Source organism: Parasteatoda tepidariorum, chromosome 9, assembly GCF_982258835.1.
Source record: "Parasteatoda tepidariorum strain Cologne lab strain chromosome 9, Ptep-v5.0, whole genome shotgun sequence".
In the NCBI taxonomy this organism is placed as follows: Eukaryota; Metazoa; Arthropoda; class Arachnida; order Araneae; family Theridiidae; genus Parasteatoda; species Parasteatoda tepidariorum.
The window spans coordinates 50,970,715-50,988,520 of record NC_141763.1 but is presented as its reverse complement, the minus strand read 5'-3'; the positions used below and the strand labels follow the sequence as shown (position 1 = coordinate 50,988,520).

Sequence of the window (17,806 nt, the reverse complement as noted above, 5' to 3'; positions counted from 1 at the left end):
TATTTTTTTATTATTTTTTAATGTTCTGGTACAACATTAATTTTTAAAAAATTAAGACGTGGAGAAAATAATATGTTCAGCTTGCAGAATATATTGTTTTTATTGAATTTAATGTGTTACTTTAAGTAGCATTTGCTCAAAGTGTACCTACAAAATGACAAAATCAGAATAACCAATAAAACCATGGATAAGTATTGTTTAATATATTTTCATTAAGGAAAAGAAAACCGTTTCAGGTGATTATATATCAATAATTTTGAATAATTACAGTTGCTCCCAAAAGTGTTCACTCACTTATAACTTATATTGAAATAGGAAATAAAAATTCAATAATTAAAATGAATATTTCACAATGGGTATTTGATGATAAGATGTATAATCTATTCTCAGCAAAACTGCACGCAATATTTTAAAAACAAAGCAAAAGTTAATTATTTAATCAAATAGTAACAAAAATGTTACCCCACGAAAGTCATCGTACATTTAAATGTTTTGGATAAGAGAATTAAAATTATCGTCAATTGCTTTTTTTATTTAATTATTTTTCATTTAATTTTTTATTTCTTTATTAGCAATTTAGAATCAAACCTATAATAACAAAATTATATTTTAATTTTTGCTTGCTAACTCCGTAATATTTTATTTTATCATTTAAAAATGACTTGTGGTCGTAATAAAATAGACCAAATTTGGTTATTTGTCTTCATAAGAGGTAAATCAGTAATGAATATGTTAAATTAGTTTACTGTATTCAATTGAACTGTGCAATATGTGATAAAATGCTTAAAAGAAGGACTTCATATCAGGGATTAAAATTATAAATTTTGTGGAAAAATTCATAAATTTGTAATTGAGTGTTGTAAAAGTTTCTATAAAAATTTTAAAAAAATATTCTGCACGAATTTCACCTGACAAAAGAAAAAACTAGTAACACATATTTTCAACCTTTAAAAGCTATTGTAGATGATAAAGGAAACTCCACTAAATGTTAATTTAACAAAAAATTAGATTTACTAATAGACTGAGCTTTTCGTTAAAAGTGTATGATGACTTTTGTGGGATAAAGTTTTTGTCATTTTTTGATGATTGATTCCTTAAAAATAAACTTTTCCTTTGTTTTTAAAATATTTCATATAGTCATTAAAAATATATCAGTTTTGTTAAGATTAGAACACATTTTTTGTCATTAAATATACATTCTGAAACATTCATTTTAATTAATGGATAGCCTTATTTCATTGAAAGTCATAAGTGTATCAACACTTTTGTGAATCACTGTAATTACATTCCAATATAAAGCTGTACTGTGCACTGCATTATACTGTATTTCATCTTACCAGTGCTTTTTATAAAATTCACTGATCATATTTTCCTTAAACCAATATCTCAAGTCAAATTTTTAAATAATGGTATTTTGAAATAGCATTTTTATTTTAAGAGATTCAGTATCAAAAAATAAATGTCAGAAATGTAAAATTGTCTAATTTTTAGTTCTCTACTCAATAGAAGAAAAAAAATAGATAAAACTCCTCAAAAGTTATACTTTTTTGATTTTTTTCCTTATTTGAAATGTAAACATTTAAAGAATTTCAATCTAAACACAGTTTTTTAGTTTAGCACAGTTAATTGTTTTTGTTTGAACAACTGGAATCTTGTACAGTGCAGAACTAAAACTCTAAGTTTCGTTTACATTCTCCTGGCTAAACACATATGAATAAAAAAATTATATTTTACGTATATACATCATTTAATATGTTTCCTATATATTCCTTAGTCATTGTCAGCTTTTTTAGGTAAAAATAGGAATAGTTTTGAAATATCATCTCTGGAATGCAAGCAACATTTACGAACTTTCGATACTGTGATAACTATACAATTCGAATTTTGAATAAAAAAACTAATATATACTAACAAAACCGTAAAATTTGATATTAATATATAGTTAGTTCTAAAAAAAAACTTTTTTCAAAATAAAAATATACTATAAAAGGTTAAAATGAAATAGAAAAAATTAGCATTGTAACAAGAATTGTAACAATTTGTCGACACATTGCTGTTAGTGATGGGGGGAAATGCGTGATTGGTAGGTTTGCTGAGAAAAAATAATTTACAGACTTCTTTGAGTTCAAAAGCTTTCAGAAAAAGCGTGCAATATAAAATCTATTATTATAAAATTTTAATTTTTAGAGAATTTAATAAAGTTAAAAATACAAAAACATTTTGACTCATTTTGTCAAAATAGAAAAAAATTACCACTCTCAATTGCGAACAAACTTGTATCATTGTGTGAACACGGACAGAATTTAAAAACCGAATTCTAACCCCCTCTTCCACCATAACCTTTGCCTTTCCTAAATTGCACAGTCTGCATAGAGATCAAAGACATTTGCTTAGCAATCATATGAGAATTTTATGTTGTATTCTAGTTTAACAGGGTTATAATGGAGCAAATTTTGATGAAAGCAAAGTAAGTTGATGATATTTTAACTGTTTGGAGATACATTTCCGTCTAAAAAATGTGGGTATAATGGATGAAACAATTTAAATTAAGAAAATTAGCAAATAATTTAAATTAGTGAAATTGAAAAAATATATAAGAAAAAATTTCAAGTTTTTCTTTAAAATTCCCAGGTTTTCCAGGTTTTTATCCATATTTCCCTGATTTTTCCAGGTTTTTCCCAGTATAAAAAAAATTCCCTGATAATTCCAGGTTTTCAAGGTTTTCCAGGTGGGTGGCCACCCTGTTATCACCTCAAATATTTTAGAATAAATATTTATTATAATTAGGGCTGAAAGTTTGTCGTGGGAAAAAAGACCCCAAATTTGCGGAAAATTTTGAAAATTACACAAATTCTAAACATAAATAAAAAAATTTATATAAATGATGCAAAAGACAGAAATTGCGCAAATAATAAAAAAAAACTTAAAAATACACAACAAAAGTATTTCTTTGAATTTCAAGCAATATTAATATTTTTATTTAAATGAACAGAATTTTGGTACAAAGTATTGTACATTGACAGATTATTCTCATTTATCCTTCGACTTTCATCACTTAATACATTTTTATACTTAGAAAACGATCTTTCTGCGTCAACGCTGTTTTTAGGCACCGACAAACTTCGAATTGCCACTTTTGCCAATTTTGGAGCGTTCGGTCTTTGATTTCCAAAACTCGATCAATTTTTCTTCACCAATGCGCAATTCCTTGACCGTTGCTTTGTAGGAAGTAATTGCTGTGAAAACTCAAACATTCTACATTCAAACTACTAGTTACAAGTCCCTACTAACTACTAGTCCCCCCCCCTTCATCTAAGAAACTGATCCATATTTAAGAAATCACAAGAAGTCGCCTAGGAAAAACTAACTGGATAGTAGAAAGTCAGTAGAAATTTCATTGCCCAGTGCGATAGCATGTATAACAATTTTTCTGTCAAAGATTTGATTTATAACATTTTCCTTCTTTTGTGATTCCAATTTCTTTTATACTCTTACTGACTTCAGGAAGGTAATTACCCTCCCTAAGTGTAGAAAGACCACCTTAGTTGACAAGATTCTGATTATCTCTTATCTCTGAACTATTTTCATGTCATTTTGTTATTGATTCACTCCCCTAAATATCTAATCAATTTTACATGTTCGATTTAAGGTTCAGGAAAATAAAAAATTCTGCTTAATAAAAATAATAAATAAAATAAAAAATCACATTTCAAGCAATTTTCGCACAAGTCAAGACATATTGAGAAATTCGCGTATTTTAGGAAAAAAGATGAAAATTTTGCGGAAATCATCGCGACAAACCTGCAGTCCTAATTATAATTAATATTTTTAATAAGCATAATCTTTAGTGGCATACAAATAAATATGAATAAACATTAAAGTTTATTTTTTTAAAACAATAAAATTAATTTATTTTATATTCTGCATAAGATTTATTTTATTTTCTGCATAAGATTTATTTTATTTTCTGCATAAGATTTATTTTATTTTCCGCATAAGATTTAATTTATTTTCTACATAAGATTTATTTTATTTTCCGCATAAGACTTATTTTATTTTCTGCATAAGATATCAACAAATTCGAATGCATTTGGTATACAGGTTCACATATACAGTGCGTGGGGGGGGGGATAAAGCAAAGAAAAACAAACAATTTGAATAACTTTTGAGTTAAATGATTAAATTTCAACGTACTAGGACTGAATCTTAATAGTTTGAAGGGGTGACCTCAAACATGCTGATTACAATAATTAGTGCAGCTCATATTTTTAGCATGAAATCGGCCACAAAAACATAAGACTTTTAAATAGAGAACTTTTAACCATAAAGCAAGTTATTTTAAGAATATATATTTAAAAATAAAAGCCCATAAATAAATTCCTCTAAAAAAAGAAAAAAGAACAAAATCAATAATTTAGTGAAAATTAAATCTGAGTCCCGTTAGCACACAGCTCCGGGCATTCGCCCGCATTGCTCACCCTTTCCCACAACTCCTTAGAACTATAAGTTATCTTCAATTTCCAAAGTAAGAAAACAACAAATCTTCAGTTTCCCTTCCAAACTAATTACCTCGCATTCTTAAAGTTTGGTAATAAGGTTTAACAAATGTTTTGTGTTCACAAAATAGAGAAAAGTTACCATTTATTTATTTAAAAAAAAAAAAATTCACTATCATCAAAATAGCAGAAAAATAATTGAATTAAAAAATAATAATTGATTTGCATAAAAAATAATTACATTTATACACAACTTGGCTGAAAACTGTCTATTGTGGATTGCGGAACATTTTGACTTAAACAATTAAGAGATTAATTACCAAATGGAGACAATTAATTAAACAATACTTTAATAATTACAGATAGATCAGATGCTGTATGCATAAAATATAAGTTTAAATTTTCTAATGTCAACATTAGCTACAGCATTTTTTTAAAATACTGTAGCAATAATATAATTAAAACCAGTTCATATAACATATTAAGTTATTTTTAACTTGATACTTTATAAATAATTCAACAAATGTACATGCCCACAAAGAACTAGCCTACTTAATTTACTCTATATACTAAATATACTTAACTATATACACAAGCCATGGCAATTTTTTATATATTTGCAGGTTCATAAATTTATATATATAACACTGATTTTAAGACAGAAACAAAAAATTTCTTTAGTAAAAAACAGCATTAGAAATATACAAAACAGAAAAGATATTATATATATATATATATTTATATATTTTCTTTTTGGAATCAATTTTTTACACCTCAAATCTCTAATTCTGAACTAACCAAGCTACCATATAAGCCACAGGGCACTTTTTTCTACTGATTTTCATGCCTTTTATTATTATTATAATTTATGTAAGTAATTATATAATTATAATTATTAATATTGCGATGAGGTATTACAATTATAATAGGAGAGAAGTAAAATTGAAATACTTCCGAACTGATATAGAAATGTAATGTTAAAAGGTGAAACAATATTATTTTCATAAGAAAAATAAAGAAAAAAAATTAAATTAAAAAATGCTTTTAGAGTCATGCAAAAATCTATATTTACCTTCACTGCTACTTGAGTCACTGGAACATTGTGATTCTTTTTTGGAATGTGTAGATTTCTTTTTTATGACAGAATATGTTTGGCTGAAATAAAAAGTACAGTATTAAATTCACACATTCAAATTTATAACAAATTATTTTGGAATAATTTTACAATATTTGACTTTTGATAAAAAATTAAACTGCTCAACTTTTTTGGTCATAATAATAGATAAATAAAAAGTTTAAAAAAGATTTCAACTAATGACTTATTATAATTTAAATTAATGGTAAAAAATGTTATTTTGAAGATTTAAAAAAATTTTATAATAAAATAACAGTTTCAAGCATTTAATAATTAGCTTCAGAAAAAGAATCAAGAAGCAGCAGTACAATTATTGCAATAATAAATGTGTGGATGAAGAATGAAAAAATATACTAACAGTCAATGCTCATTAACTGTTGAATGCTAAGCATTCAACAGTTCTTTCCACTACTTATAGATTCTATAAAGGTATAATTCTGAGAAGTGATACATATTTCAGAGAATTCTAAAAAGTTTAAAACAGTTAAACTATTATGGACATTAAATACTGCTTTAATTTATTTCTATTATTAATATAAATGTTATTTTAGAATGAAACAATAGTACCATAAGCAATCTTTTAAATTTATTAAAATTAATATGACAATGACGATTATTAACCATTTCTTATTATTACACTATTAATTTTGAAAAATTTATCTAAATTGTAAAATTAAATACTCACTTTTTGATTTTCCGTACAGCACTAAATTTAAAATTGTGCTTTTTATATCTTTCTTTGACGCTGTTTGCCACTCTATTTATATGATTTTTCTCCTTTTTTGCCACAGACTTCTTTTTACAATTATCACAACTCCAAGTACCTACAAAAAATTGAAACATAAAATATCATAGAATGATATACAAATTTCCACTGTGCAAATATAAAAGAACTAAGGAATCGAAAAGAAAGAAGAGAAAATTATTAATTCACGAAAGATAAATATACAAAAGGACAGTTTAAGAATCAATAAAAAAGTGTTTATATAATATTTTTAACAATAGGTTTATTAATATCATATATTTGAATTTGTGTAACCATAACATGGCCAGGGTGCATAGCGAGATTTTTCAACAAAAAATAAGCACCTTTTAAATATTTTTTAAGCACTCAATGAATATTTTTAATCACTTTCCGAAAAAAAATTAGTGCAGCAATAAAATAGTTATCTGTGCAGCAATAAAAATTATTTTTTCTATCGTTTAAAGTATAAACATAAATTAATAAAATTCAAAAACATTTTCAAAAACTTTGAGTCATAGGTTCGTGAACCAGTGACTAGAAGACATTACGAGTCTGTACACATTTTCGCAGGTCAAAATACGTGTGTCTATTAGAATTTTCCTTAAAAAAAACTTGAGAAACTTAATTTATATGAAAAATTAGAATTCAAAGTAAGTTTACAATCATAATGAAATAAGCAATTTTGTGACAATAACACAGACCAAAACATGAAACTGAAAATCAAAAAAATCGATACAGTACAAAACCCCTGTACATTGATTGCCTATCCCGAATAGTCCACTGATAATTATTTTATGTGGATTAAATCATATCTTAGGGTTTCCAGACCAGAATAAATTGAGATCTGCATAGAGACACAACCCATAACTCAACAGAAAAAGTAGTGGCAATGACAAATATAATTAAATTCAAATAGCATTGTCTATTTAGATTTTCTTATAAAAACATCACTATAACAGTCAAATTTCCCTTGACACATTATGCAAAAGCCACATTATATCCTAAGTAGTACAAAAATTACATAAAATGTGATAAAGAATCTAACAACAGATTTTAACTAAAAATATTTTGCTTAGTCTTAATTTAATAATTCACAAATAAACAGACGGAAAGGTCAAATGAACTTTCTTCCAAAGCCAAATGAGCATTCAGATAACAAATATAAATAACTTTACATCTCTTCCACAAAAATAATTTACTTTAACTAGAATATATTTTGAATTATTTTGAGCTAATATCTAGACTTAACCATGAAAGCCTTCTATTCTAGTCAGTAAAGCATTTGTAATTCAGTAAACATTTGAGGATTGATCTTACTCACAGATGTTAATAGCCAAATTATGTTTTAGTAGCAGTTATTGTCACATGTCACTAGATGGCAAAGATATATACTGCAATAATTTTTATATAGTAATTCGCAATTATTAAACAATTCAAATTTGCAATTCAAACATGATTTGAAATTTATGTTTCTTATAAAGAAGATATTCGCCATGGCAATGAAAGGAAGAGTCGAAACGTCCAGTGAACTTGCTGCATGTATGATTCAACAGAATCAGCAATGTTGACTGTTCAACGACTTAAATGGTCAGTGATTGCCTGTAACAAAGAACTCATACTGCCTGCTGTTGCTTGTAAAAGTTAACAGCCAGTAATTTTGACTCATGATTATATATGAAAACTTGCTACTATTGTCTAGAATAAAGACTGTCTGCACCTACTTAGTATAAAATTTCATTAATGCTGTCTGCATAGCTATTATAAACAGCTTTCTTGCAGAATAAAAATTATCTTCTAATTTAAGTTTTCTGAATTTCTCAGATTTAAGTTTTCTGATTTAAATTTTCTTCGTAACAGATCAGTGTCAATTCAAAATATAAGTCGGGAGAACAGTGTGAAACAACTTATATAGTACAACTTATTTCAATAAAGACTATTTTCAAAAACATATTAGTCATTTTCTTTTTAAAATATCCATGATAATCCAAGTAAACTAAAAGTACACAGTAGTTAAATGAATAAAATACTAATATTATTAAAAAATGTATCATTAAAGCAGCCGTTTATGAGAAACCTCAATATAAAATACAAACTACTAAAATATATTATTTAAACCGATATATTAAGTTTTCACAAACCTCTTGCAGGCCTTGGAAAACATGGAGTAGTACAAGTGGCATGGTATATTTTGTCACACAAATTGCAGCACAGCATACGTTTCTAAAAATGTTAAATGTAAAATATTAAAAGAGACGTTTAAAAAAATAATTTAAAAAACTACAAATAATATTCAAATAAACCAAAGGACAATGACTCTAGGATTGAAGACAATCAAATTTAGGGTCTCGTGCTTTATGGATACTTACAAATGACTGTCACTTACTCTTTAAGAAAACAGATTGTTCAGTTATTATTTCTAACATTATTTTTAAATAGAAATAGTTTTCAGATTGCTTCATTTTACTTAAATTAACAAACAAAATATGAATAATTAAAAAAAAACACTTCTACTTTAATGTGAATTGTTACTTTAAAATAAAATAAGGTATAAAATTGGGTTAATTTTGAAAAATTAGTATTAGTAAATAGAAGAGGATAATAATAAATTTTTTTCTCAATTACTTTGAATACAAAACTTTGTATAGAAATCACAAACATTTTAACATGATACTTCAAGATTCTAATGGAGGTTATTGGCATTAGGAATTTAAAGATCTTGCCGAAGTATTAACTATTATTCCTTATTGTAAACTCATAAACGTTTTATCTAATTTATTCAAATTAATTGTAATGTAATTGTTTATTCAAATTAATTGGCCAAAGAAAAAATCAAGACAACGTTCTTCAAAAAAAAAATTTTAACACTACAGTTATACCAGACTTAAAAGTATTATTTGCCACACCAAAGTATAGTAGACAAATATTATAATACAAATGAATAATAAATATTCTATTTTTAATTTCAAGTATAATTTTATTAATGAAGTATTTTACCACTCATAATAGTTTGAAAAAAATATATGGAAAATTTTTATAGTACTGTCTCAAAAATAAATTAATTAAATAAAGACTAATAAAACAACATCACTTTATTTATTCCTCTCATATGAGTTTATATCAATTTTTGTAAACTTTCTTTATCAAATAATTTCAAAGTAGGGTTTCAATAATCTCGAATTAAAAACAGAATAAATATTAGTGCCGAAATTTAACGAATTATCAGACAATTCACCTTTCTAAAATTTTCTGACATGATTACTCTGTTATTGATTGAAATCAATTATATTTAAAATTGAATAAAAGAGATGAATCAATAATTGAGAAACTACAAAATGCCAGTCTATAAGATTAAGTGTTAAATAAAAACAATAAATCATAAAATTTATTCCTCTCCTTAAAAATTTGATAATAAAAAATTGTTAATTACTTTTCTTCTTTTTTTTTTTTATACCTAAGTTGGCTGAATTCATAAAAATGTTAACCAATGAATCTCGCGGTCAAGGTTATATCTCCTGAACAAATTAGCGTACAATCTTAAGTTCGAACTATTAAATTTTGGGATTTTTACGATCATTATTGAAATGAAAAGATATTGGAACGTAAATCCAAATCTTTCAATTCTTTACATCAATTATTATAAAACCTGTATCAGTATAATTTTTACTGGTAGAAAATTTAACATTTTGAGCACACACAAAAATCAGAAATATCAGGACAAGTTAAAAATCAGGCTAAAAATAGAGACAAAATATCTTTTAGCTGGAATATCAGAACATCTACGAACCCTACTTTTTCCAGTCAGATATTAAAATGGTTTAATGATAAACATTAAAGAATTTCATTCATATTAAAATGATTTGCATATCTGTGAAATTAAAATTAAACTAGTAAAGATAATATTAATAAAAGTACTTCTGTGAGAAAAATAACATTACTTTTTCAGTTTTTTCTCCACATATAACACATATTTTACAATGAAAACACTCCCATTTTGATTCATTAATTACTTTCAGAGCTTGGGGCAGCAATCCAAAACAAGAAGGATGTCCTAAGAAAATAAACAAAATATTTTGAAAAAAAATTAACACTTTGATCAAGAGACAAAAAAAAAATAATTAATAAATAAATAAATAATTAGAAATTACTTACGCACGAAATTCATAAGAATCACTTATTTACAAAATGAAAGTGCAAAGAGAAATTAAAAAAAATTATAAAATATGAAATCAAAATAATTCAAAAATATTAAATTATTACATAATTAGACAACGTGAATGAGAAAAAAAAATTGACTCCATTCAAAAAAATTAAATATTCCTTGTGATAAACCTTTCCAGTTTTTATTATAGTAGCTAAAAAAAATTCTAAATAATAAAATTCTGAAAGTGCATACACAGAAACCCAAAATTATATTTTAAAAAAATACATACACAACATTTCAATTAGGGCTAGATGCTCTAAAAATAAAATTTAAAGTTGCCGATTTGGAGTAATTTGCTCTCTCCGTATATAAACAAAAATACATTTACTTATGAAAAAATTTAGTCAATAAAAATTAAAAACTTTTAAAAAATAAAATTTTTGTAGCACGCAAAACACATCAACACTCTGCAACTTGAAAAATAAAATTAAAAAAAAATCTAAAAGTTACTTGATAAATAAGAGGAAAATAAATGAATAATTAAAATATGGTTAACTATCTCTTTCAAAATACATTTATAATTTCAAAAATAAAAATAGAACACAAAAACTTAGAGAAATAATATTTATTTTTGCTATATCATGGCAAGTTTTTTCAAGGAAATAATTATACTTTCAATCACAGAAAAAAAAAACATGATTTTTAGCAACTTTTATGTCCATTTTTTTAAATGACTTGCTTTAATCTTTTATTATCTCTTCCTAGCAAACAAAGGACATCATTTTCTTTCCCAATTAAACATTTATAGCTCAGCTAACTTTGACTTCATCTCATAATTTTTTAATATCACGGATACGAATCGCGATATTAGATTTTCAAATAGTCTGAACATGAATCTGGATGTGCGGTTTTGAAACAGAGTGAAGAAGAATCGCTATGTGTAATGTTTAAATAGCGCAACTATGAATCTCAATGTGTGATTTTAAACAGTGAAAAGATGAATCACAACATATGATTTTTAAAACAAATAGCATTGTGACTCTATTCTAGATGAAAGAAATATTAAAATGATTTAATAATTCCTGAGAAATAAAAATTATAACTAATCATGTTTTTAAATTTTAATCACTCAAAAACTATTTAAATAATTGTTAAAAACTGAAATATGATTTTTGATTAAAGCAATCTAAATTAAAAAATCTATTCTCAAACTAAGACAATATTGCACCAACATCTCAGCTTGCTTTCATCTTCGAAAATACAATAAAAAATTACAAAACATAAAAAAAATCAATTCTCCAGTTTTTACAACTTTTAAATTTACGAAACTGTTGAAATAACAAAGTGTATTGCATATCCATCAATTTTAAAAATTACACAGAAATTTTTATAAAAATTTGACAAGACAATTTTAGAAAGAAATTCACAAATGATAACTTGAAATATAGAATTATACTTAAATTTGAATATCAGGAAGATTCTACATACCAGAGCTATTACATATGTGACAATTAAGCAGGCATTCAAATCGGCCATTTCTTGCAAAAGCACCTTCTTTGCAGAATTGACAAACCATCAAAGGAATTTTCTAACAAGAAAAATTACAATTAAACATTTTGTTTAAAACTAATTTAATCTTTCATTTCCTGGTCACTAAAAGTACTTTTGCGGATGATTTTATGATGGCATCGTTAAAATTTAAACATTCTCATTATTCTGAAAGTGGTCAAATTTTTTTAGGCAATTAAGGATTGGGACTAACAGAATTACAGTGCGTAAAAGAAATGGCTTTAGCTTTTGATCAAATAGTTGAATAGCTTTTGATCTAATGAACGGATCTTCAAATTCTAGGAATCCAACTTCATAGTTAGAGGGGGTGACCTAAAATATGTTAATTAGTGAAGGACAATATTTTAAGTTATGAACTCAGGCACAAAAACATACTTTCTCTGAATAAGCATATCTTTTTTACATAGCTGCAATCTGTGAAATATAGTCCCAACAGTATGGTCAAGAGAGAGGCCAAAAGTTTGACCCCTTAAAGTCAGTTTTACTTTTTGCGTAGTTCGCCATTTTGAAATCTTTTTCAGCAAAATGAAAATTTTTCTTCCAGAATTATAAGATTTTTTTATTATTTATCATTAATTATTCTTTTAATTTTATTAATTGGCAAAAAAATTTGAATTGTAAGGCATTCATAATTTTACATCACTTTAAAATGTGTCATTTTACAAGGCAAAATATAAAATTTAAACAAAATCGGTTGAATAGATCCTGAGGAATCAAATTTTAAAAAAGTAACATGATTAAAAATGTATTTCTCAGGAGCTAATCAACAGATTTCACTCAAACTTTGTATTTTGCCATGTAAAATTACATACTTTAAAATGATGTAATAAATTGTATACCTTACAATTCAAAATTTTTTTGACTATTATTAAATAAAATTATTAAAAAAAATAAATATATATTAAAATTATTGGGTTTTTGAATTGCGTAAATATGAATCGTGATGCACATGATTTTTTAGATCCAGTGAATAGGAATAACGACATCGGATTTTAAACTTGCTTAAATATGAATCGTGATGCATGCTTTTTAAATTAGGTAAATACGAAAATTGATGTTAGATATTAAAATTGCATGAACATGAATCTCGATATTAGAGGATTCCGGCGTTGTTTCAAATATTAAAAACTACGAAAATCCGACAAACCAAAAATTATATTTGCAGAAGAGTCACATGTTTGAAAACATCTCGCTAACACAATTCAGCGAAGGTTTCAAAATTTAAATTCCAGATTGTAGAACTTAATTCTTACTTTAAATTTTAAATTGCGGTGAAAATTTCATCGGATTTTATGTTCTGACTCGTGGAAGAATGCAAATCAGAGGTCTTGATATACGCGGAATTCTGCACACAAAAAAATCACTCCTTATTTTTAGTTTCTAGACCTGGAGAAATGATACGAGAAACCCGGAATACAATCTACCCTGAAAAAACTATTTTTTATTACTATTTTGCAAATTCCAAACATATTTCAAAGTAACAAATTTGTCTTATGCAAAATAGTATATCTAGTTATATTATATATAGTTTACAATCAATCAGTATATCTTTCCTTCCTCCTTTATGCAATTTTTAAATTTTATATAAATTAACTTATAAGAATACACTACCTTATTTGGACTTGAAACAGGTGTATGAGAGAGAGTTGATGGATCAAGAGACCCCTTGCGGAAGGACAACCTCTTTAACTTGTAATTCCTTCCTTCGTGAATAATCAATCCATTAGAAACAGCTCTCTTTGCTGACTGAAGAAGCTGTTGTCCAAGATCAGTACCCGGATCAATACTAAGGGAAAAAGTCTGCCGTAAGTATTTCTCGATGGATCGCAAAGTGGAACCATTGTTCTCCCCTAATTCTCGTATTGCTCTGATAATGACTTTACCAAGATCAGCCCCAGAATGCACACGAAGAGTACGGCTTTTCATGTTGCACATTGCACCGGGGTCTTTGTAAGACAACAACCCTTTACAGTAAACCTGAAAAATACATTGAAAATAAAATATGCTTGGGAAAATTGAATGAAAACTTTTAATCAAATTAAGTTTAAAGATGTTTGAGTACTGGGAAATTTAATACACCAATAAATATATCACTTTTAAAAATCTATTAGTTAATTGTTTACTATATTATAGCAGACAAACAAGGATGGAAATCACTCTTATGTTCACAGACATCTGATTACTGGAAGAAGAAATTATGTGAAATTTCAAAGTGTTTCCTTTATTTTCTTCATCAATACTTAGAATTAAAAAACATTAAACAAGGTGAGATCCAAAAATAATTAGGAATTTAGAAAATAATTTACATCTAAAATATATGCATAAATTGTGGCATAGAGGAATTGATACAATTTTGATTGACAACAATTATTTGTAATATGAACTGAATATTTATAATCTAAAAAATAATTTCCTCTTTTTTTTCAATATTTTAGTAACTGTTTTTACAAAAACCAGTAAATAAGTTTCAATAATTTTGGCTTAATTCTTATAGACAATATACATAGTATAAATCATAATTTAATAGCAATCATAATGAAAGTATCGTGCATGACTTTACTTCAAATAAAATTTCCCAAAAGACAAAGAAAAAAAGCTTATACCAAATTTCTTTCAGTTATTATCAGATTAGACAATTTTTGACACTCTTCAACAGGTTTTTGATGAGTAATGTCAAAAGTCAGTTTTTGACATAAAAAGCCAACCCTGCACCTTTTGTCTGAGAATTCTGTTTCTGCTTAAGTTTTATAATTGTTTGGTTTACTTGTCTTTTGATAATAGGGGTTTTCAACAATGTAGGAATTTTGGCATAGATCTGCAACTTCACTAAATCTTAACAATGTGGATAATGAGTATGAGTTTTGAAGAATGGCTATCACAGCTTGACACAAATTTCAGAGAGAAAAAAGAATATTTTATGATTCATCGACTATCACATACAAGATTACAGCACCAAGCTAGCCTTTTTTCTGCTAACATTATTTGAAACTTAAGCCTATACACCTAAGTGTTAAAAAAAAACTTAAGTTACCATATTTTATTCTGTTTTCAATTAGTCGAATTTTCTACAACTCGAAATATTTTTAGCTTCCAAAGAGACTTTGAATTATTAAAGGCAATTACACTAACTGCACTAAGGAAATTACAGTCATTTAAAAGTATAACTTTTAAAAATTGGGGGCCATTTTAAGTAATTTCATTGAATATTTTTAATCAAACTAAGTAATACAAGAATTTTCTATTAAACTATAGCATACCTTTAATATCAATCCTTTATTTACTGCTTTTTCTAACTGATCAATAACAGTCTGTCTATGAATGTTATGTGTTTGATTAATAACATTGCAAATACGATCAACAGATGCTCTTTGCTTTTGGTATTTAACTTTTCTAATGGCAGCAATCAACCATTTTACTATGGTTGAATTGCTTTCATCGTCATCACTTCCTTCGTCTTGCATTCTTTCCTCCTTTAAGTCACGTCTATGCATAACACTCAAAAAACTTTTCAAAATAATAAACCTTACAAAACATGCTCTTAAATGAAATCAGGCTGAAGAAAGGCATTAAAATTGCTTACATCAGCCAAAAGCTTCAATAAATTAAAGTAACCTGCAAAAATAAAAGGCAAATAATAATATAAGAAAACAAGCAACATCTTTGTACTGACAAAATTAAAATGATACATGCAAAATTAAAATGAAATTCCAGCAAAATAATAATTGTTGATAGTTTTATAATTAAAAGTTTTGCTGCATTACTAACATTTAGACTGAAAAAAAAAAGGATCAATTAAAAAAAATTAGCAGAAATCAGGGTTGGGTTTTTGACGTCAAAAAGTGGTTTTTGACATGACAAGGGTATAATACTGGTTTAAACCGTCAAAAACCCGTCAAAAATGTCAAAAACTAAAGTTTGCCAATAAAATATATAAACTTCAAAACTACCAACAGTTGCCATGCATTATATTGAAATTTAATTATACTATAGGTAATCAGCAGGTTTTAAAATATTTTTTTAATTAAAATTAAGGTAAAATAACAGATTTAAAATCTCAGTAATTTATATTCAAATGCATGTGCAGAAACATTTTGCGCAAAATTTTTTTAAATATTTATATTTTGAAAAAAAAATTTTTTTTTTGATACTTAAGAAAATTAAAAGTTTATTACTATGCATTTTTGACATATAAGGAACATATAACTAATATTTATAAGGAACTTACAAGTTATGTTGTATAAATACAAACTTGATACAAGTGTATGAAAAAAAAATTTAATGTTATACCGAATATCTTTATTATCCAGTATGTTAATTTGAATTTAAAAGTAGTTATATTTGTGAATAATGATAAATATAATTCATATTGTTTATTATATTTATTTATAATTATTACACTTATCATTTTAAAACAATTTTTACCTCTTAATTTTTTTCCCCCACTTGTATTAAGAATACAAATAATGCATATCTTGAAAGCAAGAAGTAATTATTCAACAGCTGAATATTTAGATATTCAACAAAACTATGTATATAGTATTCAGCAAAATGAAATTCACAAGTATTTGGATAAACTAAATTTTCAGCATAGTAAATGAATAGGCTGAATATACTGTAAATCGACACTAACTACTCTGTGTATTTAACAGAAAGCACTTAAATTTGTATTGTCTTATGTTAAAAAGATTATTAAGAAGATTTAAAAGAATATTAAAAAGATTTTTCTTTAAAAGATGTCTAATGTGCAAAACTGCTAATGTTTATCTTTAAAAATGTCTAATTTTTAGTATAATCTATACTATACACTAAATTTGGTTATAAATAAATTTCTTAATAATATCACTGCAGATTTTCAATAACACATGAAAATGAATACATAATATTACAAAAGATGTGAGCTTTCAAAAGTACAAGATTTTGGTTACTATTCAAAATATAAGTGTTTCTTCAAAATTTTAAATTTATTTTTTCTAGAACATATTTAGAAACACTATCCTTCTTTAAAAAATATATAAATTTTATGTATTAATTAAATTTCACATATGAATATAGGTTTTTGACATTTTCGACATTTTTGACAGTGAGGTTTTTGACGTGACGGTTTAAACCATGGTTTAAACTGTCAAAAACTGTCACATGTCAAAAACCTGCCAACCCTGGCAGAAATATTCTAGGAAATCATGCATATTAAAGAAAGAATTCTGAGAAATACTTTATTTTTTGAAAATAAATGAAATAACATGCAAAACAAAAATTAAGAAAGCTAAAGAATTAAAATAAAGAGCAAATATAAACACATGTACCTAATGTGCAAAAAGCAAATGTTTAGTCATACAAGTGAGCTGATTTTAAAAATCAATTTTATAAATAGAATTAGTAAGGCGTGTTTTGTAATATAACGACATAAACGTCAAGGTAGCGATACTGTTTATAGGAATCGGTAATAGTTATGCCAATATAGAACAAAGAAGTTCAATACAGTGATATACTACATTTAAATTTGCACAGTAATGTAATGGAAAATTTTATTAAATTAAGATATTATTTATATTCTATATCCATACTACACTCGTCATCAAATTTTGGCAACAATTGGGAAATGACACATGAGAAATCAAAAGATTCTTAAAAGGCACAACTTAAAACCACTTTTGGGCCCTGTGGCAGAATCTGCAAGATATCTGCACACACAATCTGTAATATATCTGCAAGATAAAATA

The 17,806-nt window shown here is 25.9% G+C and overlaps 1 protein-coding gene across 1 annotated transcript in view; it reads right to left on the bottom strand.

Annotated features, from left to right (window-relative positions):
* Nucleotides 1-17,806, bottom strand: part of LOC107456192 (uncharacterized) — a 59,026-nt gene that overhangs the window by 38,764 nt on the left and 2,456 nt on the right. The window contains exons 2-8 of the mRNA XM_016073979.4: nt 15,344-15,698; nt 13,698-14,063; nt 12,006-12,105; nt 10,312-10,424; nt 8,515-8,596; nt 6,317-6,455; nt 5,569-5,651 (exon numbers count right to left, since the gene is read on the bottom strand). Coding sequence (XP_015929465.3) covers nt 5,569-5,651; nt 6,317-6,455; nt 8,515-8,596; nt 10,312-10,424; nt 12,006-12,105; nt 13,698-14,063; nt 15,344-15,577 — 1,117 coding nt within the window. The 5' untranslated portion in view covers nt 15,578-15,698. The remainder of the gene's footprint in view (nt 1-5,568; nt 5,652-6,316; nt 6,456-8,514; nt 8,597-10,311; nt 10,425-12,005; nt 12,106-13,697; nt 14,064-15,343; nt 15,699-17,806) is intronic.